General features: G+C 46.9%; 1 protein-coding gene across 2 annotated transcripts in view; it reads left to right on the top strand.

Annotated features, from left to right (window-relative positions):
- Window positions 1–3,027: 3,027 nt before the first annotated feature.
- IMPACT (impact RWD domain protein) overlaps window positions 3,028–26,330 on the top strand; it is a 41,823-nt gene continuing 18,520 nt past the window's right edge. Inside the window, exons 1-7 of one of the 2 annotated variants that reach the window (XM_075920830.1) lie at window positions 3,028–3,288; window positions 7,211–7,339; window positions 8,934–8,986; window positions 10,447–10,509; window positions 12,413–12,498; window positions 16,223–16,345; window positions 16,686–16,780. In XM_075920830.1, coding sequence (XP_075776945.1) covers window positions 3,253–3,288; window positions 7,211–7,339; window positions 8,934–8,986; window positions 10,447–10,509; window positions 12,413–12,498; window positions 16,223–16,345; window positions 16,686–16,780 — 585 coding nt within the window. In that variant the 5' untranslated portion in view covers window positions 3,028–3,252. The remainder of the gene's footprint in view (window positions 3,289–7,210; window positions 7,340–8,933; window positions 8,987–10,446; window positions 10,510–12,412; window positions 12,499–16,222; window positions 16,346–16,685; window positions 16,781–26,330) is intronic. The other variant, XM_075920831.1, reaches the window with a different exon arrangement.

Raw genomic sequence — 26,330 nt, 5'->3', positions numbered from 1 at the left:
GAGATGGCCTTATGGCACTTTTATATTCCTGGAGTCTCCCAAGCTGGAGCTGGTCACATGATCAAGTGACCTATATCAGTTTCACATGCAAGTAGCCATTATGCACTGGCCAGTCTGCAGGTTTCCAGACACATCCCTCAGGTGTGTATTGGCCACTCCGAGAGCCATTGTCCATGAAGCAGGGCTAGTTAGCATAGCCATTTACTGAACAATCCTTCCTCACAATACAGTCCAGCCCATTGCTCTCTCACAGACAGAACATTTACAATACAAGACCAGAGACCATATTCATAATTTCAAATACAAAAACGATACAAGTACATGAGTATCATACATAGAATCAGTAGAGCATAAGCTTTTGTTTGACACATCACATGGCCCACTTTGTACAGAATTTGGGACAAATGCCACAAGTGGGTACGACAATGATCTGTCTGCTCACTTTTAAAATTCAATAATGTGATGGGGGTGCGGTACCGACTTCTAGCTCCTGCACCACCTTTGCCTGGCAATCCCATCCCCACCTCTTCCAGTCTGCTGCTTTCCCCTGGTTGTGCAGCCCCAGCTCTACAGCCTCAGCATTCTTCACTCCGCTCACCTCCCTTTCTGCCTCTGTGTCCCTGGCAGGTGGGCTGAAGATGGTGTTGAAGTCTCGCCCAGCTGCCAGCATCGCCGTCTACGGGGCCCCGCTAGAGGGTGACTGTTACCCGGGCTGTGGCTCTGGGGCTGGACGGCGACAGAGGCAGCTGAGGGGAGAGGAAAATACATAGGGGGTCCCTCTGCCCCAAAGTCGCATTGGCCCCTGGGTCTCTGGCAGGAAGGAGTAAAAGCTCTCCTCAGTTGGGAGGATGGGGAAGCCCGCATCTTCCCATGGCCCCCACCCCTTAATAACTTGCTCCTCGGCTGCTACTTGCCAGACCAGCCGCTGCACCGTCCTTGACAAAGTGCAGGGAGCTTCATTCTTCTGAGTGCCCCATCGACAGACAGAAGCAGTTGACTAATACAGAGCCTGAGTCGTACACACATCCTACCCAATGTAAGTATTATTGACTTTAAAAGTAACAATGGCATGCAGATACAGGCAATCCCCGGGTTACGTACAAGATAGGGACTGTAGGTTTGTTCTTAAGTTGAATCTGTATGTAAGTCGGAACTGGCGTCCAGATTCAGCCGCTGCTGAAACTGACTGCCAGTTCTGACTTACATACAGATTCAACTTAAGAACTCCAAGCGTCCCCAAGTCAGCTGCTGCTGAAACTGATCAGCGGCTGATTCCAGGAAGCCTGGGGCAGAGCAACTCTGCCTCGGGCTTCCTGTAGTCAGCGCTGGTCAGTTTCAGCAGCGGCTGACTTGGGGACGCCTGGGGCAGAGCAGTTGGGGTGCTGCTGGGTTGCTCCAGTAGCACCGCTCCTCGGCGCTACTGGACCAACCCAGCAGCACCCCAGCTGCTCTGCCCCAGGCGTCCTGATTCAGCCACTGCTGAAACTGACCAGCAGCGGCTGAATCAGGACCTGGGGCAGAGCAGCTGGGGTGCTGCTGGGTTGGTCCAGTAGTGCCCAGAGCAGCGCTGCAGGACCAATCGGCAGCGCCCCAGCTGCTCTGCTCCAGGGTCCAAAACAAAAGCCTGGTCTGCTGGGAGAGGGGCACACTAGCCGCGCCCCCCCCCCCAGCAGACCAGGGACACGGGGAGCAGAACCGCAGCGGCAGCGGGGTGCCGCGCCTCTGAGGCTTTGCTCTGGCAAAGCCTCAGGGGCGCGGGACCCCCCCGCGGCTGCGGCTCCAGTCCCGGTGCCTGTGGTCTGCTGGGGACGGTATTTGCACAAGAAAGCGTCTACAATGGACAAGAGATGTGCTTTTGCGCAAAAGCATTTGTGCCTTTGTAGACGCTCTCTTGCGCAAGAAAGCTCCGATGGCCATTTTAGCCATTGGGCTTTCTTGCGCAAGAAATTCGTGTTGCCTGTCTACACTGGCCTCTTGTGCAAGAACACTTGCGCACGAGGGCTTATTCCTGTGCGGGAGCCTCAGTGTTCTTGCGCAAGAACTCGCAGCCAGTGTAGACGTAGCCAGGAGACTCTTAATTCAAGAGAACTTAGGTATGTGCTTTACCTCTATGCATGCTGCTCCTCATTCTTGGGATATGTTCCTCATAATCACTTTCAAAGCTGCCTAATTATCATTTTTTGAATCCCCTTCTCAAAACTCTCTTCTGTGATGCCTACAAGAAACTTAAGTCCGACTGCTGCTGCTGCTGCTCTGCGACCATTTTCTATCATGCTGATTTCTTGTACTCCCTCATCAATTTGTCACTTTCGGATGTCTCTTCTGTTATATTTCATTCATAACCTCTTAGCTGCAGAAAGATTCTTGCTGTTGTTTTGTGTATTGCTAGTCACCAGGTCCTAGTCAATGACGAGGCCTGCTACGTGCTACCGTAATGTTACATATTTTCCCTGTTAAAACGAACAGTACATTTTTGTTTAAAAAGGTTGCCTGATCGCTGCATGCTACTGGCCATAAGACACCTAAAAGGAAGAACATGGGACATGCTGTGTCAGCGTGGTTGATAGGGTGCCGGAGTCCTGGGCCTGATCTAGGAGCGGGAGATCTGCACAATGCCACCCCAGAAAAGATGAGCGCGCACAAGCCCAGACAGCTGGGTGCGCTGAAAGATCAGGAAGGGGACAGCCGTGCCGCTGGCCCGGTAACTGTTATTCGTGCCTCTGCTGCGGCAGACCCAGGATTGGCAGCTTTCGCGGACATGAACCCCCTGAGGGTTGTTGTCACCAGGTATCAGGGTCTAGAGACTGAAGCCAAAATCAGGATCGGGCCGCGCCGGGGTTTGCAGCCCCGTGACGAGAAGCGCTTGCACGCGCCATGGGAGGACTGGGCGCAGCAAGCCCGGCGCGCGCGCTGGCTGGCCGGCCGGCGGCAGAGTCCCGGGGACGAGCCCGCGCGCCCTACAAAGCGCGCGCAGCAGCGGCCAGCACGAGAGCGCGGCCCGCGCGCGGCCCGCGCGCGGCCGGGGCACTAGCGGCAGAGCCCAGGGCGGCTGGCGCGGATCACTGACACGGCCCCCCTCGGAACTCGGGCCGCGCGCCCGCCCGCCCGCCCGCGCGCCGCTGCCCATGCCAGGAACGGGACACAACATCAGCACCGAGGCTCCGCGTCCAACCGTCCGCGCGCACGCGCCGTAGCAACACGCCCCGTGGGCGGGGCGGGGAGGGGAGGAACGTGCCCCGCCCCCCCGGCCCAATGGCGGCGAGTGACCCGGAAACGGCTCAGAGACAAGTGAGTGGCCCCCGCCCCCCTTTGCCGCCAGAGTCCCCTGCAAGCCTGGCCCCGCGTTCACATCTCCTCCCGCCACGTCGGGTGCCGCGTGAGGCCGGCGCTGCCTGGTTCTCGCCCCCTGCTCCCCCACACGCCCCGGAGCAGCTGCACGTTGGGGCCTGCGGGGGGGGGGGGTTTGCAGAAATATTGGGTGGTGCCCAGCGCACGCGCCCCTCCCCCACTCAAACTCGCTACCCCCCCCCCCCCGCCTTCCTATGGCTCCGGGAGGGAGTTTGGGTGGGGGAGGGGTGCAGGCGCTGGACTGGAGCAGGGGGTGGGGGCAGGAGAAGGGACAAGTTCTGGAAACAAGTTTGGGTGCAGGAGGGGTGAGGTTGCATCTCGGGGGGGGGGGTTAGGTGCAGGTGAAGTCTGGGGTACAGAGTCTGAGAGGCAATGTGGTTGCAGGGTGGGGGGAGGGGTGCTGGCTTTGACTCTGGCCTGGGGCAGGTGATGGTGGTCGGGGATGCAGGCTCTAAGGCCCCTGGAGTCCAACACACTTTCCACTAGCTACAGGTGGCTATTTGGATGGGTGAGAGTGGTTAGTTTGCTCTAGCAGTAGCCACTATAGCAGGGCTACTCAACTTTGGAAGCTCTGGGGACCACAGTGATACAGCACATGCCGAGGACCGCAACTTGAGTGTGGTTGCATGTACATGCAACTATACATACAGATAGCTTCTTTCACACCCATAGGCATGAATACAAAGATTAAGGCAAGACTTCATAACACATAGGCCCCATTTAAGACAGTTCTGCTGATAATTAATAAAATGCAATATTTACCCCATTTCCACCCATATGAAAGCATTTTTAATGACCAATGACAGTCCAGGAATTTAACTACTAAAATGCTTATCAACAGAAGACCATTATATTGACTATGTTTTTGTTTTGGCTCCCAGCCGTGAGCTGCATGTTGAGCCCCACGTAAACGCAAGCTGCACCGTGGGCTGCAAACAAACAGGCTGCGGGCCGCATGCGGCCCACAGGCCACATGTTGAGTAGCTCTGCACTATACAGTGGCTATTGCTTCAGAACTGGTTGGACACCACTGCCAGAAAGTTTGGAGGCAGGATGGGGATAGAAGGAGACGGTTAAGGAGTGGGGTGTACAAGAGGGTGTGAGGGAAGTGGATAGGGGGTACTGCCCTTTCCTGGAGGGGCAGGGGTCTCTGGGTGCTGCTGCCCCTGCATGCTCCACCAGGCTTCTTCCAACCCCACCTACCATTCCCAGGTGAGTTAATATGCCTGGGGGGAGGGTGCCATCATGAGCAGCACATCAGGGTTAGAGTAGCTATGATCCCTGCAGCTGCTGGCATGTGGGTCCCTGCTCTCCCTTCCTCCTGTCTGCAGGGGGACACATGCTGATAGCTGGGGTTAGTGAGCAGTAGGAAGTTGTTCTAGCCTTGCTGCGCTGCCAGTGGTGACCGTGCTCCCCTCCCCACACGTTTTAACGCATGTGGAAGTGGCAGGTGGGGCTATGGAAAGCATGGGGGAGCACACGGGGATTTAGTGATGCAGGGCCATACAGAGAGTTTTTATGGAGCTTAGCCCTGGGCTGGGAATATTCCTAGTGCAGGGGCCCCATGACCTCATATAACCTCATTGCCTAATATGGCCTGGCCCTGGCTGCTACCATTCGCATTGGTATGTTTAGTGTTGTGATACCTGGCAGCCTTCCCCAGGGGTAGAGGTCCATGTCCTTGGCTTTGTTTTACAAAGGGTTAAGCTTTGGCTTAACCAGGAGTTCTCAGATTGGGATTTCTGAACCCTCAGGGCTACCAGTTCACAACTCCAGGTAGTCTCCTAAGTGGAGTACTTTGCATTTGTCCTTACTGAATTTTGTCCTATTTACTTCAGAACATTTCTCCAGTTTGTCCAGATCATTTTGAATTATAATCCTATCCTCTAACGCATTTGTAACTCCTTCCAGCTTGGTATTGTCTGCAAACTTTCCATTTGTCCTGTCAAAATAATAGGTAAAAGACAGAATAATGTGTTCACATAGGCCCCAATCCTGCAATGAGTTTTTTTCAGACAGACTCCAGTTATTCAGAGTCGGATCTATTGACTTCAGCTGGGTTCCATGCATGTGATATTTTCAGCAGGGATGTAAAGTCCCAGCTAAACATACAGTTTAGCCATTTAACTAATTAAAGAGGGGGTCGAGGTTGGAGCAGCCTCTGTCCATGGCAGGCAGGTAGCTGCCCCAGCACCCACTGGTTATCCAATTAAACATTCAGATCCCTAATTTTCAAGGGTGTGGTTTTTCAAGTTGATGGTGTCCATGAGTGGTTGGTGAAGGCAGGGCTGGGGGAGGCAAGCTCCCAGCCCCACCTCCAGCCCTCCCCTGTCTGCTGAGGTCCTTCCGCCCTCCTCCACGGGGAGATGGAGCAGCATGTCTCACACAAGCTCCCCCCTTCCAACCATGGTGAGGGAAGTGGGTGGGTGCACATTCTCCCCAACTTCCCCAGAGGAAGGAATGCCACTTAGCCTCTCTAGCACTGGAGGAGGAAGAAGGAGGGGGGCATGCCACGTGGCTCAGCTCGGCCTCTCCAGCCCTGGAACACTGGAGGAGGGAGGAGGACATGCCGTGAAGCCCAGCCCAGCCTAGCCTCTCCAGCCCCAGAGCACCAATGGAGGGAGTAGGGCACGCCATGTGGAGCAGCCCAGGCTCTCCAGCACTGGGAGGGTGGATGTGGGGGGCAGGAACTCTCTGCCCCCAGAACACCTAGGCTGTGTCTAGACTGGCAAGTTTTTCCGCAAAATCATCTGCTTTTGCGGAAAAACTTGCCAGCTGTCTACACTGGCTGCTTGAATTTCCGCAAAGCACTGACGATCTCATGTAAGATTGTCGGTGTTTTTGCGGAAATACTGTGCTGCTCCCGTTCGGGCAAAAGTCTTTTTCTGAAAAACTTTTGGGCAAAAGGGCCAGTGTAGACAGGAGAGATTTGTTTTCCGCAAAAAAGCCCCGATCGCAAAAATGGCGATCAGGGCTTTTTTGCAGAAAAGTGCATCTAGATTGGCCACGGACGCTTTTCTGCAAAAAGTGGAAAAGTGTCCTGCCAATCTAGACGTGCTTTTCCGAAAATGCTTTTAACGGAAAACTTTTCCGTTAAAAGCATTTCCGGAAAATCATGCCAGTGTAGACGTAGCCCTACAGTAGGTGTTCTGGGGGCAGAGCATGGTTGGACACAGACTGATGGTTTGAGAAGGCAGAGCCTTCCCTTGCCTTACACACCAGACACCCATGATGGTGTATATTTAAAATATTTGATGTGTTAACACTGAAAAGTTGGAAAAGTCATATCAATGAAGTACATTATAGCTGTGTCTAGACTGGCAAGTTTTCCGGAAAATCAGCCACTTTTCCGGAAAAACTTGCCGGCTGTCTACACTGGCCACTTGAATTTCCGGAAAAGCACTGACGATCTTATGTAAGATTGTCAGTGCTTTTCCGGAAATACTATGCTGCTCCCATTTGGGCAAAAGTCTTTTTCTGAAAGACTTTTGCGCAAAAGGGCCAGTGTAGACAGCACAGTACTGTTTTCCGCAAAAAAGCCCCGATCACGAAAATGGCGATCAGGGCTTTTTTGTGGAAAAGCGCGTCTAGATTGGCCACGGATTCTTTTCTGCAAAAAATGCTTTTGCGGCAAAGCATCCTGCCAATCTAGACGCACTTTTCCGAAAATGCTTTTAACGGAAAACTTTTCCGTTAAAAGCATTTTCGGAAAATCATGCCAGTGTAGACGTAGCCTATGTGTTTGACCACTTTTCATTTCACTTGCAATGGGGCAGAATTCTGGTGATTAGGAATTGAAGGTGCTAAATACCTTAGAGGATCCTTTTTTGTGTGTGTGTCTTTTAACATACTTTTCTTGTAGATTGATGAAATTGATGCTCTCTCATCTATATATGGTGATGACTGGTGTGCTGTTGATGAAGATGAAAAGATATTTTGCATTAAGATTAGTGATTGTTTGGAGCAACCAAAATGGACTCTCTGTTTGCAGGTATGGTGTTGGTGCAGCGTTTGGCCCAGATTCTATGATCAGAATCATGCAGGTGGATCTTTGTGCCACATTTAAAGGGGCTCCATATAAACTGAAGTAGGAATGTGAAAGTGTAATGGTGTGCATGGTTAACTGAGGAACCTGGGCTCATTGGTTAACCTTCACATACATGCAGGGTCCCAGTATGCGTGGGGAGACGGCTTAAAAGCCAGCTTCCAGAGCACACTGGCAACTGGGGAGCCACCTGCCCCACAGCTCTGCTGCCTCTGATATAGAGGCATCAGAGTGGGGAGGGAAGCGGTATGTGTGGGGAACCAGGTTTCCTGTGCTTACTGGGAGCCTGCGTGTAACAGAGGCAGCAACGTGGGCTTGGGCAGACAGGAACTTCCACTTCTCCCTCCTGTGTGTAATTGAGTAACCACTGAAATTTTCAGCAATTACACATTTACTTGATTAAACACATTTTAACATCCCTAGACTCAAGGGTCCACTCCTATGAATCCAGTAGTCTGTTTAGCTGTTGTCTCCTTAAAACATTACTTCAGGGGATAGCCGAGTGACTCTGTTACAGAAAAAAAACAACAAATGATCTGGTAGCACTTTAGAGACTAACAAAACATGTAGACGGTATCATGAGCTTTCGTAGGCACAGCCCACTTCTTCAGATGTCCGGAGTTATGAGTAGGGGATATAGAAACTGGAAATAAAAAGGAGAGGGGAAGGAGGGGGGCGGGGAAGAAAAAAGGAAGGGGTGTGTGAGACAGAGCATCATTAAGTAACTGGAGAATGGGTACTTAACCCTAAGTAGATCAAAGTAAATAGATGCTAAGACAGGAAGGATACGGCTCACAGAGCAGTTAGCACCTTCAGTGGTTATGAAGTAGGTAGTGTCCTAGCCAGCCCATATCATGATTGAGTCCATTAGCGTGTGAATTGAATTTATGGATGAAGTGAGATTCTAATCCTAGCATTTTATAGATTCTAATCCTAGAATCTCGCTTTATCCAACTCTCTTGGTGGGCCGGATCTGGCCTGCAGAGGCCCTTTGCTAAATACCCTTGGTGGGTGCAGGAGACTTCACACACTCTCTCCACCCCTAGGCTAATCAGGGCCTGAGGGCAGGGAAGTGTGCAAACTCTCTCAGCCCTCCAGCTCCGCCCTGCCCAGGTTGCATGGCACCTAGAGGGAACCACCAGCTATTTTGAGCAGCTGGCTGTTTCCTCTAGGTGCTGTATGCCCCTTGCGAGGGGAGGTCTTGATTGACCCTGGGGGAGCAGCAGAGTGTGCCAGGGGCTGGATCAAACGCTTTGGCGGGCTGGATCCGGACCACAGACCTTATCTTGCTCACCCCTGGAGTAGACCGTATGTCAAGTTACTTCTGTGTATCATGGATGAGCAAAAGTCTAAATTATACCCTCAGGATAAACATACAGCCTTTATTTCATCACATAATAATGAAGCAGTCTATTTTCTTCTTTTTATAACACTGCTCACCATCCAAATACTCTTAATTGGTTTTGTTATGGTACTTATTTTATTTAGCTAGTTTTGGAGGTCCAACCTGATGACTATTTACATTTAAAATTCTTTTTAGGTGATTCTACCTTCTGAATATCCAGCTACTGCCCCACCTATTTATCAACTAAAGTAAGTGATGTCTCTTTGGCCATGTCTTCATTTGGGATGTAAAAGAGTAGTCAATTAGTCGACTACTTGCTTCCTGCTCCCTCCCCCCGCTGCCTTTATATCAGAGGCAGCAAAGGGGGGGCAGAAGCCAGTGCTGTGGGGAGCCAGTTTATAAGCTGGTTTGTCCCCATGGTGTGGGAGGACAAGAGAGACAGAGGAGCAGCGGTTAGGGACCTGGCGCAAGCTGGAACTGCTGAGTCTTGGTTCGTGTTGGGTCTGAGACCTACACCACTGTAGCTCTGCCTTTTAAATGTAGTAAAGCATCGAAAAGGCAGAACTGCAACGGGGGGAGATCTCAGCAGTCCTGGCTTGCTCCAGGACCCAGATCTACCCTGCTGCAGCTCTGCCTTTTAAAAGTAGTAAAAGCCCCCAAGCTCTTACTACATTTAAAAGGAAGAGCTACAGCGGGGTAGCTTCGGGACCCATCATGAGCGGGACTCAATTTGTCCCAATTTGTGCCAGGTCTGGGACCGTCTGCTGCAGCGGGGCCCCTAATGACTAATTGTGTACTTGATACAAATTGTATCGAGCACACGATTAGTTAATTCCCCACATCTTAACATCTTTAATCTTCACTAAAAAAATGATTGATCTTCCGGGGTTCGATTTAGTGAGTCTCGTTAAGACTCACTAAATTGAACTCAGATGATGCCCTTGGTGGTTGCCAGTACTCCTGCTTCTGCAAAAAGTAAGGGAAGCCAATGGGAGCATTTATTGTCGTCAGCCCCCTGCTGTGGGGACAGCAGGAAAATTCAAAACAAGTTATGTCATCTCCAGCTGCATATCTTTATTTGACCTTCCCTTTTTAGTGTAGACCTAGCCTTTGTCAGCAGATTTTTCTTTTAAAAGTTTACTGTATTTTTTTTCAAATGTTTATTGCAGCTGTTTGTTGAAGTTTAAGATAGCTAGCTGATTGAATTGAATATACATCCAGGAAATTAGAGATATTAACAAACATTTGTAAAATTTACAGGTTAATTTGGGATTTAAATGTTAGCACTACAGGATTAAAGGAGCACTGTCAATTGCGTCAGACTGGGATGGAGAGAACAAAAGCAGCAGCATGCACAGTTTTGTCAGAAAAAGCGGTGGGCAGTAGGGATAATTTGTTATACTCTGAGCAACTCTGAAGCCATGTTAATGGAATGTGTGCTCAGCTTTCTTCAAATGGTGTAATGGGGTCATCCCAAAGAAGAGCATTAAAGGGGACCAGTAGAAGATCTTGGAAGACTGCTTATCCTGAGATGTTAACAAAACTAAAATCTGTATCAGTAAGACAAAATATGTATCAGTAAGACAAAACTGTTCTTAAAAGTCTTACTTTTGAATGTATTTTTTGAAGTTATAATTTTTTGAGCTGAGCAAAGACACTGAAACTCACAGTTAATGGTGCTAACTTCATTTGTTTTTTGTAATTCTAGTGCCCCTTGGCTTCGAGGACAAGAATATATGGAACTAGCAAATAGTCTGGAAGAAATCTATGTGTAAGTGTCAGTAAATGGAAAATTCTAAAAATTACTTAAAGTATTTTCAGTTGCACATCTTTCTAAACCTAGCATGTTAACTAGATGCATGAATCAGAAGAATTGAGGTAATTGCTGTAACAGCTGAAAAAATAAGACATCTGCATAAATAAAATAATCTAATAGATACTGTACATTTGTACATGCTGAACAGGGCATAATATAAAATTACAAGCATTAATCTTGATGGATAATTTCTGTTATAATTGTATGTTTAAACCCTTTGTACATTGATACAGAAGTCCTTATTTTGACTGCTAATATATATTGGGCTACTTTTAGAGTTTGGTCCCAATAAGTCAAATTTTTGATGTCCAATCTATATTCATATATTAAAATGTAAGATGTGAAAATACCTACTCAGACCTATGTACACAAGTGGAAAACCAGTTTTAATTAAAATAAAATAACTAAAGAAAAGGTAAATTTTAAACAGCTTTAGAAAATATTAACTATAAGTCATTCCACAGCTTGAATGACAGAACTTCTCATAATATGTAAGAATAAATAAATAATATTGAGAAATGCTCAGATTATGTATTTGTGGGAAACAATAATTTTATATAGTCTGTTTTATCCAATCAGATCTGAAAGCATGATATGAATCTGACAAGTGAAATACAGGCAGTCCCTGGGTTACGTACAAGATAGGGACTGTAGGTTTGTTCTTAAGTTGAATCTGTATGTAAGTCGGAACTGGCGTCCAGATTCAGCCGCTGCTGAAACTGATCAGTTTCAACAGCGGCTGAATCTTGGACGCCAGTTCTGACTTACATACAAATTCAACTTAAGAACCCCAGGCATCCCCAAGTCAGCTGCTGCTGAAACTGATCAGCGGCTGATTCCAGGAAGCCTGGGGCAGGGGCTTCCTGTAGTCAGCCACTGGTCAGTTTCAGCAGCGGCTGACTTGGGGACGCCTGGGGCAGAGCAGCTGGGGTGCTGCTGGGTTGGTCCAGTAGCGCCGCCGCTCCTCGGCGCTACTGGACCAACCCAGCAGCACCCAAGCTGCTCTGCCCCGGGCGTCCTGATTCAGCCGCTGCTGAATCTGACCAGCAGTGGCTGAATCAGGACGCCTGGGGCAGAACAGCTGGGGTGCTGCCCGGTTGGTCCAGTAGCGCCCAGAGCGGCGCTACGGGACCAACTGGCAGCGCCCCAGCTGCTGTACCACAGGTGTCTGGAGCAAAGCCACGGAGCACGGGGGCAGCGGGACAGCCCAGACGCGCCGTGGCTGTCCGCTGACCGCGTGCTCCACGGCTTTGCTCTGCTTTGCTCCCCCCCGTCCTCCTGGTCTGCAGACCAGGGGGACGGTGGGGGGGCAAAGCAGAGCCAAGCAGAGCCAAGCCACGGAGCGCACGATCAGCTGACAGCCCAGACGTGTCTGGGCTGTCAGCTGGCCGGGCGCTCCGCGGCTTGGCTCTGCTTTGTCCCCCCCCCCCGGTCTGCAAAAACAAGACCTTCACATTCTGGGTAGGGGACAGTATTCTACTGAGGTTTTATGCTATAGAATTGTACAATATTTTGAGACTTTTAAAGAGATTTCATATACAATGTGATAATGGGAGTCATGAGCAATACATAAATTCCTAGGGAATGCTAAGGGAAATCTGAGTGGGATCCTTGAAGCTAAAGAAAGACGAAATTGTAGTATGTTGTAATGGAAGTGATCAAGAATTTCAAACTGTAAACCCTCACTTGTAAAACTCTATTCTACTTTAATGTGTATGTTTAAGTCCTACAGTATTTCAATCTGTATTGTCTTGTACTTCTAAAATTTGTTCATATTATTTATTGAACATAAATAATTTCTCAAGTGAAACCTATGAAAAGGTTCTTTTACTTACCATGAATTTTATACAACTTCCAGGAAGAATCTTGGTGAAAGCATACTTTATCTCTGGGTGGAGAAGATACGAGAAGTTCTGATAGACAAATCTCAATCATCTGATCCAGGTGATGTAAAAAATATGTACTGTTTTCTGTTTACTTTTGGTTTTATTTTAAGATTCTTGCTCGTGTCAGTTGTACGTTTCTTATTTTAAGATGCTTGCTCATGTCAGTTGTATGTTAGGTGTATGCATGCCCATGCGCATTACTGTCAGAATTTTTTGCCTTAATGGTATCTGTAGTAATGGCTCTGTCACCTCTCAAGTTCTGCACTCATTGGTGGTATGAGAATCACTGGTGACCCTATGTCCTCTCAGTTCTCTCTTACAGCCTGTGATTGTTGGTCAGAGCACCTGCCCTCTTGCATCTTCAAGTGCAATAAGGGTTCTCGTCTATGCTTCATTATTTCTAATTGTATATAGTTCTGATTACATTGTTAGTGAGTAGTGTGTAGTAGCTAGAGTCCTCACTGGGATTTTGTCCCAAGGATGGGGAATGCCCCAGTCCCTGGGCTTCAAACTGTGCTCAATTTGCAAGAAGTCTATGCCAGTTAGCAACCCCCATAGCAGCTCCCTGAAGTGTTTAGGGGAGTTGTATATGAAGGAGAAGTGCATGATTTGTAAAAGCTTTAGGCTAGGAACCCAAAAAGAATGGGATCTTTGCCTAAAAGCCCTCCTCTTGGAGGCTGCACTTCACCTGGTATTGGAGCTGCTCCTCTGCGATTCAACTCTGAGCACATTGGTGTCAATGTGGAGGGCTCTGCTGGAACCAATTTCCTCCTTGCAACTTTCCCCCTTGCTGGTGCCTGGCAAGCACTAGAAAAAACAGTGCATGTGCTTCCTGGTACCAAGTAAAGAGAGGAAGAGAGTGGTGAGCAAAGAGACCTATTCGGGTTGCTTGCGCTGGATTACCAAGGGGGTATTTCCCTGGCTACACCTTTCAGTCTGCTCAGGAATCCGAGGCAGGGGACCCTGGCACTTGACAGTGGCTTTAACATTGAAGCTTTATGGCCCTCCTGACATCGTCTAAGCCTTGGCTGGCATAGATATAGTTAAGGCTCCTTCATCCAAAGGCAAGCCCACTGTGAGATCACCTCAAAGGGCAGTGTCAGTAGTCCTTGGAACAGAGGCATTGTACCCTAATTCTGTGATCCAGGTCTCTCTCACTGCAGATGCATAGATCACTTGTCTTTAGATGCTGGTCCCTGCCCTCCCAGTATTGCCCTCCCTCTTAGCAACTGATGTCCCAGTACAAGTCACCACCTCCCAAACTGTCTCAAGTGCACTGGTCACTGCTTGCTCAGCACCGATCTCCCACTCTAGGCATCAGGTGCCAGACAAAGATTTCCATGGCTTCTCCATGGTCCATGAGAAGAGACTCCTCTGAATTGGATCAGGAATTCAGCCTTTTGCCACACAAGCACGGATCACCCTGAGTGCTGGATGTCAGCATGGTACCCACAACAACTACATGGTAGTAAAGTCACTGACCAGCTCAATGGCCTTATTGGATTGCATTGGGTCTCTCAATGATATCAGTGTTGTTCTTGCATCACTTCTCTCTGACCATCTTGGAGAAACGACCCACAACACTGCCAGTTCAGATCACAACACAAGCTTCAATAACTGAGTGGAGGAACAAGTAATAGCTCTGCAGGAAACCTCCCCAGTCTGGGAGAGTGCCTCAGTACCTTACCCCATGGTACCATCATTGTTTTTTTTTAATTTATAAAAAGTAAAGTATTTTATCAACCCAGACTAGTTAGAGTTGAGCATTAGGTTGAGATCTTTCATACAATGCTCAACTAGTGACCTGAACCTGAGCTGGAGGGAAAAGTGATTAAAGTCTGGTCTACACTGGCAAGGGTGTTTTTTTTGGGTTTTTTCCCAAAAAAATCATCTTCTGGTGAAGAAACAGCTGAGGCATCTACACTGAAAAGCCATTTTTACACCAGAACTCCTCAGTTGCAGTACTGTAATATACCTTGATGAGAGTTATAAAGCTTTTTGCACTAAGGCTTTAACGCTGTAGTGCCAGTGTGAATGCCTTGACTGCATTTATCACTGTAATTGGCCTCCAGAGGTGTCCCACAATGCCTGGACTGAAGGCTCTGATCATTGTTTTGAACTCTGCAGACATGCACCCCTCCCATTTCAAAGCTTCGTTCTGACAGTGAGGGAAAGGGGGGTAAGGGGGAAAGACATGCTATGTTGCTCTGCTCTGGGACACAAAGCAAATCATCACAATGGAATGCTCTTGATGTCTCCCAGAATAGAAACAGTCAGAAAGATAGGAGTGGATATAAAAAGCAGTCATGTAGCACTTTAAAGACTAATAATATAGTTTATTAGGTGATGAGCTTTCATGGGGCAGACCCACTTCTTCAGGTGCTGTGCTGTGCTAGCGAAGGAGGTTGGGGCTGAGGTTGGTGTCCTCACCCCCAAGTCATGACTCGTTGCTTCCTGTGACTAACTGAATTTATGAGACAGAATGCCAACATGCTTGCTCTCCTTCCCCCATCACACTGCCTCTCCCTATCCCACACTCTCTCCCCCACACTTCAGTTGAAAAGCAGATGGCAATATAGGATATCCCTGAAAGAATTGGATTGAGAAACCTGCATCATGTGATCATGTACCTGCCTCCTGAGGCATTGCAAACTCTTCCCAAGGAACCCTTTGGCCACTTGCACAGTGGGAGAGTTAGTATATTGCACTGCTCTCTTTGTTTTTGCAAGAGCTGCTAGTATGGATCTGCTCTACCAACATAAGGAGCTATTGTGGACATGCAAAGCGCTTTAATAAAAGTAGTATAACTTTTGGTGCATAACTTTGCGAGTGTAGACATAGCCTAACAGTAACAGTCACTAGATGAGGCTAAAAAGCTTAGTCTTTATACTTAAAAATATAGTAGACAAAATACTAAAAGCGTGCACTAGTCTATAGGGAACAATCCTACTTTCTCAGGGAATAGGTTTGATAACCTTCCAGGACATTTTAATTTAATTTCTGATTCTGTGAAGAGATCAGTCTTCACTCTTTCTTGACCAAAGCTTATAATTTGTGCTGAATTTTGTGGAGTGTTTTTATGTTATGGAACCCTGTTTAACATGAATCACAATTGGATGGCTAAACTTCAGTTTATTCTGATGCCATAGTTTAACAGCAATAATATTTTAAACTTGATTTTCTTTTTTTTTAAACCAATATTAAAACAGAATCTGTTTTATAATCTGTTGCATATATCTCTCATACTGTCAGTATTGCAACAGCGCTTTTTAGCAAGATTGCAATAATGAATATTTGACCAAAAATGCCAGCTGTAATTACTGTTATTGTCAAATCCTAGGAATGTAAATGGTTAACCAGTAAGCCTCTGGTTAATGGGCAGCCCCAGTACATGTCCCTCCTCCCACCACAGTTACATGCTGGCTTCCAAGGAGCTGTTTGCAACACTCCCAAGGAAGCCTCCACAGGAGTGGGGCCCGCAGCAGCCTTTGCCAGCCCTGCTTCGAAGGAGGTGGCTTCACTGTGGGCTCTGCAATATAAAGAATATTTAAGTTTTATACTGCAGAGCCTGCAGCACATGTAGTTGCTAGGATTTTTAGTAGTTACATGGTTACATTTTTAGATTAATTTTTACATCCCTATCGAATATACTGAATAGTTTAATCACAGTCATAAAATGATTTGTATTGTTGGTTTTAGAGACCAGCAAAGTGGTTGAAGATTTTACTTTGCACTAGACCACCCTGATATAATTAGTTACAAATTCTATTGCTCCATTCCAGCAGAACCAGATGTTAAGAAAATTACAGAAGAGATTGATGAAGATGATTATTCCCTGGAGTATAAACCAGTTCAAGAAGAAGCAATTAAAACACTGAATTTTGTTATATCTGAAAGCCAAGAAGGTAAAAGAATCACTGATAATTGTGATGCAATAATTTAGAAGAGAAAACCTTTCTATGTCTACTTTTTATCACTATCCATTATATATTAGCAAACAATAATGTAGTCTTTGGTTTAAAAAAAGTATTTTGGTTCCCTGGTCTACAATACTGTATAGTAACTATAAAACATACTTTTTTGTAGTGTGAGAGATATTGTCATTTCAACTTTTGATGAGTTCTTCTTTATACCTTATCTCCTAGCTAGCCTTATTTCCTACCTATCTAAATAAAGTGTTAGAAATTTGTAGACACATTTCTCCCCAAAATACAAAATAAAGAGGCCTTAATCTTAAATCTGTAGATGAAGAACTTCCCCCAATTAATCACGGGAATCCAATCTCGGACCGAAGGAGTACTTTTCAGGCACATCTGGCTCCTGTAGTGAACCCCAAACAGGTTAGTAAATCTTGTATGTCAAATTTGTAGTCTCTAGTTTTGTGCTTGATTAAATACCACTGATGTACTTGGAATTATCTGAATGCATCTCTGTTTTGTGAACAGTATGCAATTACTGTTCTAATAAGAACCAGTCACTGTCATTTACTATTAGCCGAATCCGTTCCTGTGATAATTCCCATTAAAGCAGTTGTTCCATCTTACTGTTGAAGAAAGTAAATATTATTATCATTTGCTTTTAAGTGGACTAGACATGGGATTGGGAGTGAGGAGCAGTGGCGTAGCGAGAGGAATTGGGGGTGCAGTTGCCCCGGACACCATGCTAGAGGGGCACCAGTTTAGTTCCCCTCTGCTCCTCTGTCATCTCTTGGCTCGCCTGCTCCTCCTCCGCCCGCCAGCAGTGGCTGGAGCCTCCTCCCCGATCCTCCTCCATCTCCACCAGCGGGTTAGTGTGTGCAGGGGCCTGGCCCCAAACTGGAGGTGGCGGGCAAAGACATATTACAAGCTCCCCACCTCCTCCCAGGGTCGGGGTCAGCCATGAACCAGGTTCTGGGCCCCATCGCACAGCAGTGGCGGCGGGGGGCGGGAGTGCAAATTTTGCCTTTGTCCCCGGGTGCATAAAACCCTCGCTACACCTCTGGTGAGGAGATTTAGGTTCTAGTCCTGATTGTGACACTGTGACCTTAGGAAAATCAATTAAAATGGTGTTTCTACCCTGCAAAGGAAATGCATGCACATTTCATTTCCTAGCTCAACGGCTGTAATCTTTTTTGTATTCTTAGACACAGTTACTTGCTTTAGTGACAGTCCCTTTGGTTCTGCATAACTAATACTGCTATGGCAAAGTGATCCGGATTGTTTATGTCTATTGTACTTGAACAAAAACAGAAAACATGAGTAATGGATGCAGTTTAGTCTTTTTTGTAGCATTATCTTTTCTGCTTTTCTTTGGCTGATTATAAGGGGATTTGTTAAAAATGCACAAAGCTTTTGTGATTGGCATTTACATTTTGGACAGATGTTACAAAGAAGAGAATGATGGTAGGGTATAGCCAAGGACTTGGGAGTTCACAAGAAGATTGTGGGACCTTGGACAAGTCACTTAGCTCCATTTTACAGGAAAAACATTGACTAAAAGTACTTTCCTACCTCTGAGGCCTGCTGAAGATTAAATGCATTAAAGCAGAGTGGGACAAACTATAGCCTGTCAGCTTTTGAATTCGGCCCTCAATCTCCCCCTGGGAACTGATGTTTGGAGCTTGCCCTCCTCTGTGTGTGCCACATCTCCCTGAATCAGCAGCATGTCCCACTTCTGATCAGCTCCTACATGTAGGGGCAACCAGAAGACTCCATGCACTGCCCCCATACCAAATACTGCCCTGGCATCTCCCATGGATGTGGAAACCATGGCCAATGGGAGCTGGAGGGGCAGTGCCTGACAATGGAGAGGAGGCAACACATGGAGCTGTTTTACTGCACCTCTGCATAGGAGCCAGCCAGAAGGAGGATGTGCTGCTGCTTCCAGGAAGAAAGGTACATGTAGCCAGGAGCCTTTACCCTGAGTCCCAGGCCTATCCCTGATCTCCCTCTTCTCCTCCGAATCCCTCAGTCCTAGCCTGGAGCGCTCTCCTGTGCCTCAAGCCCCTTATCCAGAGCCCCACCCTAAAGCTAGAGCCCTTATCCCCCTATTCCTCTGCACTCTAACCCCTTGCCCCAGCATGGAACACCCACCTGCACCCTGAACTCCTAATTTCTGACCCCACCTTTGAGCCCACAAACCCAGCATGAATCCTCATCTCCTCCTGCACCCCAATCCCAATTTCATGACCATTCCTGGCCCTCCATACAACTTCCATACTCTGATGTGGGCCTCAGGTCAAAAAGTTTGTCCACCCTTGCATTAAAGATAGAGAAGAGCTCTGACTCTATGGAAATGGGGACCATATCAGTACTTAAGATACATAGAACAAACCTGATAGAGGTAATAGAGTTGCATGGTTGCCATGGAGGGCATAATGTGACCTACAGAATCTTTATTACTTGACATATTCATATTATTTTGACTATAGTGACTGGGGGGCACTAACATTCTTAAGCTATACTTAGCAGATATTGGTTGATGGAAGCCTATAACCAGTGAGTGCGGGCTCCCTAAAACATGGGACATATGACTAGGTTTTTAGAGCTACCTATGCAGAAAACTAAGTAATTCTTCTCTTTTCCTCCCATCATTCCCTCCCTGAAATACTTAGGAAATTTCAAACAGACAGGTTTTGATTAGGCAAAGTTAAAGTGATGGTATGTGTGGTTAAAACAGGATTCACAACAAAAACTAGCTTCATCAGTAAGTATGGAGGGAGTAGCATCTATTCATAATACTTTGCCTACCTCACTGTATTAATTAATATTTATAAAGCACTATGAAAATGTAAAATGTTATGCAAATTATAACTTCAGTATTTCACACTTATTTCTAACAGTTTCAATTTCCTTTTAAATAATATTACTTTTAATTGGTATCATGATTATTTTAAAATGGAAAACAAAGTTAAAGGATACAATTTAGCATGTTTTGTAGCATTGCTTTTTCTAATCTTTTTTGTCTGAATGGATTAGATGTTTAAAATGCACAAAGGTTCCATGGTTGGTATTTACATTTTTGGAAAATGCTACAAAGAGTTGACTTGGTATTTTTAAGACCATTTTTGTCTTTTATATTGGGAGTTTGCAAAGGGGCTTCCTTATTCTCTCTGGGTCTACATTTATTGAACATTATTTATTATTCTAAATGTTTTGTTGTTTGTTCATTCTTCTGAAATAAAAGAAACAAAAAACATGTCATTGCGTATACAATCTGTGTGACTGGATTGGTTGATCATTCTGGATGCTATCTTTACTTGGCATCTTTTCCATATATATGCTTGGAAGTAAAACAATACTAATACAGTTTGAACTTATTACCTCCGTTTGAGTATCCTCATTTTCCCCACCAAACAAATTAATTCATACAAGAGACACTGAAAAAATTCTTCTTTAATTCTGACAGGTGAGATGAAAAAGCAATAATGAATTACCTAAGCTAGTTTGTGCTTACCCTCAGGAGGAGGCCAGAAATATATAAGCTTAGCCTCCAAATTGATTATCCTTTCTGCTGGGAGATATTTAGGGAGTAAGGACTAGGTGGAGTGTTTGGGCTCTTATTCTTGCTGGCTCAAAGTGAAAGAGAACCCTCTTGCTATGGTTTTAGAGGCGTCTACTTGGAGGGCTGGCTTCTCTTCTTGGTTCTCCATTGGCATCCATCCCTGCCCTGGCAGTATGTCTTTTTCAGCTCCTGTGCATCCATGCATTGAATCCCTCTGGAGTTGTAAAGTAGCAAATACAGAAGAATCATGCTCTTAAAGAGTTAATTCTGTATTAACACTCAATTGGCTATCCACTTAGATATCTGCGTGGTCAGTTAGGCATGATGTCTCAGAAGACTCGGAGAGTTCTATCACCTTTGATATCACCTCCAAACCAAGGTGGAAGAAAAACTCTTCAGAGTAGGAGTGGGCAATAATTTTGGAAGAGGAGGCCACTTCACAAATTTTGGAAGTGGCCATGGGCTTCAGGTGGAAGGGGGCAGGGCCTCAGGTGGAAGGGGCAGGGTTGAGAGCTACCCTGCTGGGTACGGTGACCTTATTTTCTGAACCAGCAGTAGCTAGTGAGAATAGTTTAATTTAAATTATGAAACAGATCAAGTGTTTTAAACTAACATGAGAAAGTTATCAAACTTTATTTTAAATAAAGTAAAATATTATGTCCAACACAAAAGGTTTCAATGTTTTCTTTTTTTATGGCAGGGTGGGGAACCTTTTAAAATCAGTTGGGGATCACACAAGTGAGAAGCAAAAAAACTTTCCCCGGACCCTCCAACCTTCACTGATATGGCCCCAGCTGAGACACCTCACTCCTCTGGCCCTCCAGCCCAATGAAGTGAGGGAAAGGGACAGGGAGGACTGAGGTTCTGGGCTTCCCATAGGCCAGATTAACTTTTTTGGTTTTCCAGAATTAGTGGATTTGTGGATCCCCATAGGCAGAGCTTGCCGAACCGCGGCAAGCCCTGCTCGCCAGCCACACTGTCCGGCGATCTGCGCATGCGTAGATCGCCCGAACCTGGCTTTTCTGGGTTGTAATCTACTCGCCACAGGCGAGTAGATTGCATTATTTGTTGAGCCCTGCCCATAGGCTCCGGGGTGGGGACAAACATGAGGGGTACAGTGGGTGAGACAGGGCTACCAGAAAATAGGATAGGGATTGGGTGCAAGATCTGGGATGGAGCTGGGGTGCAGAAGCAGGCTGGGAGTAGGGTGTCTGGCCAAGTGGAGAGAGCAGGAACAAAGGAGGGTGCAATGTGTGGCCAGGAGAGAGGGTGCAAGAACAAGCTGGGGGTGCCAAGTCTTGGGGGAGAGGGTAGTGAAGAGATTGGAGTGCAAGGGTATGGGCATGAGGGGGAACCTTACCTGGCTTTGTGCCCCCTTGCAGCCCTGCTGTCCTAGTCACCCCGGAGAGAGGCCCTGCTGTCATGGTGGCCACACAGTCCAGGTCTGTCCCTGGAGGTGCTGCTGCCATAGCCACTCAGCCCTGGAGGCTGGCGGTGCCACTACCATGGTCATGCAGCCTGGGGCTAGCCCCAGAGGTACCGCTACTATGGCCACGTGGTCTCAGAGGCTGGAGGTGCCACTGCCGCAGCCATGTAACCCCGGGCCAGCCCCGTAGGCTGGAGGCACCGCTACTGCAGCCATGCAGTCTGGGGCCAGCCCTGGAGGTGCTGCTACCGCGGACCCAGAGGCACCATGGCTACGTGGCCCGAGGTTGGCCCTGGAGGTGCTGCTACTATGGCCATGCAGCCCCAGAGGCACCGTGGTCCTACGTGGCCCCAGGCCATCCCCGGAGGCTCAAGGTGCTGCTGCCATGGCTATGCAGCCCAGGGCTGGCCCTGGAGGCAGGAGACACCGCGGCTATGCAACCCAGGGCCGGCCCCAGAGGCACTGTGGCAGTGACGCCTCCGGGGCTGGTGCCTCCAGGACTGGACCTGGACCACATGGCCGCAGCAGTGGCGCCTCCGGGGCCAGCCCTGGACCGCATAGCCGAGGCATCGCTGAGGAGCCTCAGCCCTAGTGCTGTCTCTTTCCACTGCAGCCTAACCTGTAGCCAGAGGAAGGAGCGCTCTCCTGTGGCTTCACGGGGGAAGAGGTAGGAGCTGAGCTCCTTCCTCCGCGGCACATGTGCCACAGGTTGGGCATGCCCGTTAGGGTGTGGGGCCTGGAACTGCCTTGCGGGCTAGATCAAAACCCTAAGTGGGCTGAATTTGGCCTGCTGAGAGGCTTTTGCCCACCCCTGCTTCAGAGCTTCACAAGAGCTTTTGTGGGACTCTGCATTTTTTATTTGGCTTCAGAGTAGTGTAGTGGCTGCTTATCTCCCAGTATGTCCCAACTGAGAGAGTTTATGAGTTCAGTTCTTTTGCTCACAGAAGTGTGGGGAATAATCTAGCTGCTAATGTGAAATCAGATTAAGCTGATTTAGAAAAAGTCATACTGACAAATCTTCATATTCATTATATGTTATTGAAAATGCCTTTATAAGGGAGAGATTGATTTAAATCTGTTATGGAAAATATGTGTATGTATTTAACTTTAACACACAGTTAAAAAATTGAAAAAAAGCTGGAGAGAAATATGTGGGAAAAATACCAATATACTTTTGATAGAAATTGTTTAGAATTCTTTATGAGAAGAGTATACAAAATTTGAAATAAATAGAACTTCAAGCCTCTAATCTTGTATCCTAGTAACAAGTATGACAAATTACACCATTTAGAAATAGAAAACATCCCAGATACATTTATTTGAAATAATAGATGAGAGCTGCTCAAATAATGATCTAGAGATTAAAATAGCCAGCCCCACATACACACTCTGTTGTTCACAATTTGCCGTAAATAAAATTCATGAGAAGCATACAAAAAAACTCATAGTAGAAATAACTGAACTCTCTCTGAATATCTTGGATCACAGTTTAAATCTGTACCATAGTAAGTTTGCAAAGATTCATCTGAATGGATGGAATGATATTTTGTGACGTATAATATCACCAGTATATAGTCTACTTACCTAAATTTGACGAAGTCCTGTGGCACCTTATAGACTAACAGATTTATTGGAGCATAAGCTTTCGTGGGCAAAGACCCACTTCGTCAGATTCATGTGCAATAAACCTGTTAGTCTATAAGGTGCCGCATGACTTCTCGTCATTTTTGCAGACTCAGACTGACACGGCTACCCCTCTGATACTTGTTACCTAAAATTGTCTTAGGGTATGTCTACACTACAGCGCTAATTCGAATTAACTTAGTTCGAATTAGTTAATTCGAACTAAGCTAATTCGAACTAACGCATCTGGAACTAAAAACTAGTTCGAATTAGCATTTTGCTAATTCGAACTAGCGCGTCCACATTAAGTGGACCCTGAACCGGGGTTAAGGATGGCCGGAAGCAGTGCCGGCAGGGCATCAGATGAGGACTTAGAGCGTGTAGCTGCTTCCTCAGGCTAGCCGAGGGCTGTGCTTAAAGGGACCCGACCCCCACCCCAGACAGACAGTTCTCAGGGGTGCCCCGCTTGCAAAGCAATCCTGTCTTGGAGTGCCCTGAGTGCCCACACTGGGCACATCACAGCACTCGGCCATCAGACGGGCTGCACTTGCCGCAGGGTGCCATCTGGGGAGAGGGGGCAATTGGGGGCTGCAGGAGAGCTTCCACCCCCAGAAGCACACAGAGCCAGCCCAGTCCTCCCCATCGGGGGCTCGTACCCCATTCCTCCCTCACCTCCTTCCACTTACCCTTTCCTAGCTCCCCTTCCTGATGTACAAAATAAAGAAAACGTGTGATCAAAAATAGAATCTCTCTTTATTGAACAAAACTCGGGGAGACTGGGAAAAGGAGGTGGGAGAGGGGAAGAGAGGGTGGGAGAGGGGAGGGCAACTAAAATGATCAGAGGTTTGGAAGAGGTCCCATATGAAGAGAGGCTAAAGAGACTGGACTTTTCAGTTTAGAAAAGAGGAGTTGGAAGGGGGATAGGATAGAGGTCTATAAAAGCATGAGTGGGGTGGAGAGGGTGCATACAGAAAAGTTCTTCATTAGTTCCCATAATAGAAGGACTAGAGGACACCAAAGGAAAGGAATGGGTAGCAGGCTTGAAACTAGTAACAGAAAGTTGTTCTTCACAAAGCAAAGAGTCAATCTGTGGAACTCCTTGCTGCAGGAGGCTGTGAAGGCTAGAACTAGAACAGAGTTTAAAGAGAAGTGAGATAAAGTGATGGAGGTTGGGTCCATGGAGTGGTATTAGCCAGGGGGTAGGAGTCGTGTCCCTGCCCAAAGTTTGTGGAAGGCTGGAGATGGATGGCACAAGACAAATGGCTTGGTCACTGTCGTCGGTCCATCCCCTTCAGGGTCCCTAGGGTTGGCCGCTGTCGGCAGACAGGCTACTGGGCTAGATGGATCTTTGGTCTGACCCAGTACGGCCGTTGTAAGCTCAGGGCTCAGGGTTGGGGGTCTCAGTGGACCACCTTGATTTTCATGCACACCTGCTCCTGGGTGGCCAGGCTGGCAGCTCTCCTGCCCTAGACAGCCACTTTCCTGTGCCTACTGCAGAGATCGTGGACGAGGTCCACGATGTTCGCACTAGACCAGGCGGGTGCCCGCCTCTTGCGGTCCCGGGCAAGCTCCCGGGAGCCGCCAGCCTGGTCCCGGGAAGAGGGGGAGAGCTGGGGGGCATCGGGTGGCTGGCTCGAGCCGTGCCAGGTGCAGGGTCTGCTAGCTGGGTGCTGGCAGACATGCACCTGGCACGGGCACTGTAGCCAGCCCGTGCCCCTTTAAGAGGTTCAGGGCCGGGAGGGGGGTAGTAGAGTTTCCCTGGTGTTGGCCAGAGTGGCGAGCAGGGAAAGCTGGGGAGGGCTAGCCTCCCACTAGTTCGAATTAAGGGGCTACACACCCCTTAATTTGAACTAGGTAGTTCGAACTAGGCTTAATCCTCGTGGAACAAGGATTACCTAGTTCGAACTAAGCGCTCTCTTAGCTCGAATTAAGTTCGAACTAGCGGAGCGCTAGTGTAGCGCCTATCAAAGTTAATTCGAACTAACGTCTGTTAGTTCGAATTTACTTTGTAGTGTAGACATACCCTTAGAGAATAGCCATGTTAATCTGTATCTGCAAAAACAAGGAGTCCTGTAACTCACTTCTTTTGATATGCTAGTACATATACACACACCAATCTCTGTGATTTCCTCTCCATACATCTGACAAAGTGGTTTTTACCCATGAAATCTTATGCCCAAATAAATCTGTTAGTCTACAAGATACCGCAGGACTCCTTGTTTTTACCTAAAATAGTAAAGAGATCATTATGATTATCTAGTATGAGCTGCTGTATAATACAGGCCAAAGATTTTCCCTGAAATAATTCCTAGAGCATATTTTTTGAAAAGCAACCAATTTTTATTTTAAATTAGTCATAGTTGTTTTGAACTTTGTGAAATTGGTCCTTTTTGAAGCACCAAATATATATATTATTGTTCTGGGTGTTAGTCCGCTTAAACATTGTAAATGTGATAAAGTTATGATAATTTGTACTTAAGCGACCATTAATTTTTAGTAATGTGATCAGTTCCTGTTTTATCTGCTAGGGCAAGGTCAGATACAGAATTCCCCTATGTTGGTTGCAACACTTTTTCTGTTAGGAAATTCTCATCTTTTAATGTTTAGTAATTCTAAGGATATTTTAGTACTCGCAGCATTAATGTCATTTTCATCAGTTTCCCATGATCATGCTGCCTTTTTGTAGACAGGCACATAAGGAGTTTGTTGTTCTGTTTCCTGCTGTGATTTGGTGATCTGTGACAGATACTAATAACCCACCCTTGTGCTTTATCTGTTAGCACATTGATTCAAATGCATACAAAATTGTTTTTTCTGAGTTATCAGTGATTCAGAAACAGTTAATGCTATATTTGATACAGTACCATTCTTCCTCCTGTTTTGCTCACTTCATCCTTCCTAAATAGTTTATAACCCATACATTTTAACATCCCAGTTGTTCAGATCACCCGAACAGGTTTCAGTAATATCAACTAGATTGAATTTATGATAATAAATTAGCAATTCCAGTTCCTCTGATTCCTGGTCTCTTAGCCTTGCCAGCTCCGCTCCCAGGGAAGAAGCTTTGCTGCGGCAGTGGGATTGGCAGGGGCTGGTGGCTCCACTCCCAGAGAGGGGGCTTATTTAAGCTTTATACTGCAGAGCTCACAGTGTCTAATTGCTAGGTTCTTTAGCGGTTACACGGTTACCTTTTAAATACATGTTTACATCCCAAGTGCCTGATGGATATATAGAGTCATATTCTCTGCTTCTAGTAGCTTATGGAGAATCAATGGGGAGGAGAAATAGAGAACATCACGTGATTAATTAGTTTTATGTGTATGTCTGAAATGTTCTTTAGAATGAACATTTATTACATG

Source organism: Pelodiscus sinensis, chromosome 2 (genome assembly GCF_049634645.1).
Source record: "Pelodiscus sinensis isolate JC-2024 chromosome 2, ASM4963464v1, whole genome shotgun sequence".
Lineage (NCBI taxonomy): Eukaryota > Metazoa > Chordata > Testudines > Trionychidae > Pelodiscus > Pelodiscus sinensis.
The sequence above is the reverse complement of the archived record's forward strand: the minus strand, read 5'-3'. Positions and strand labels throughout refer to the sequence as shown.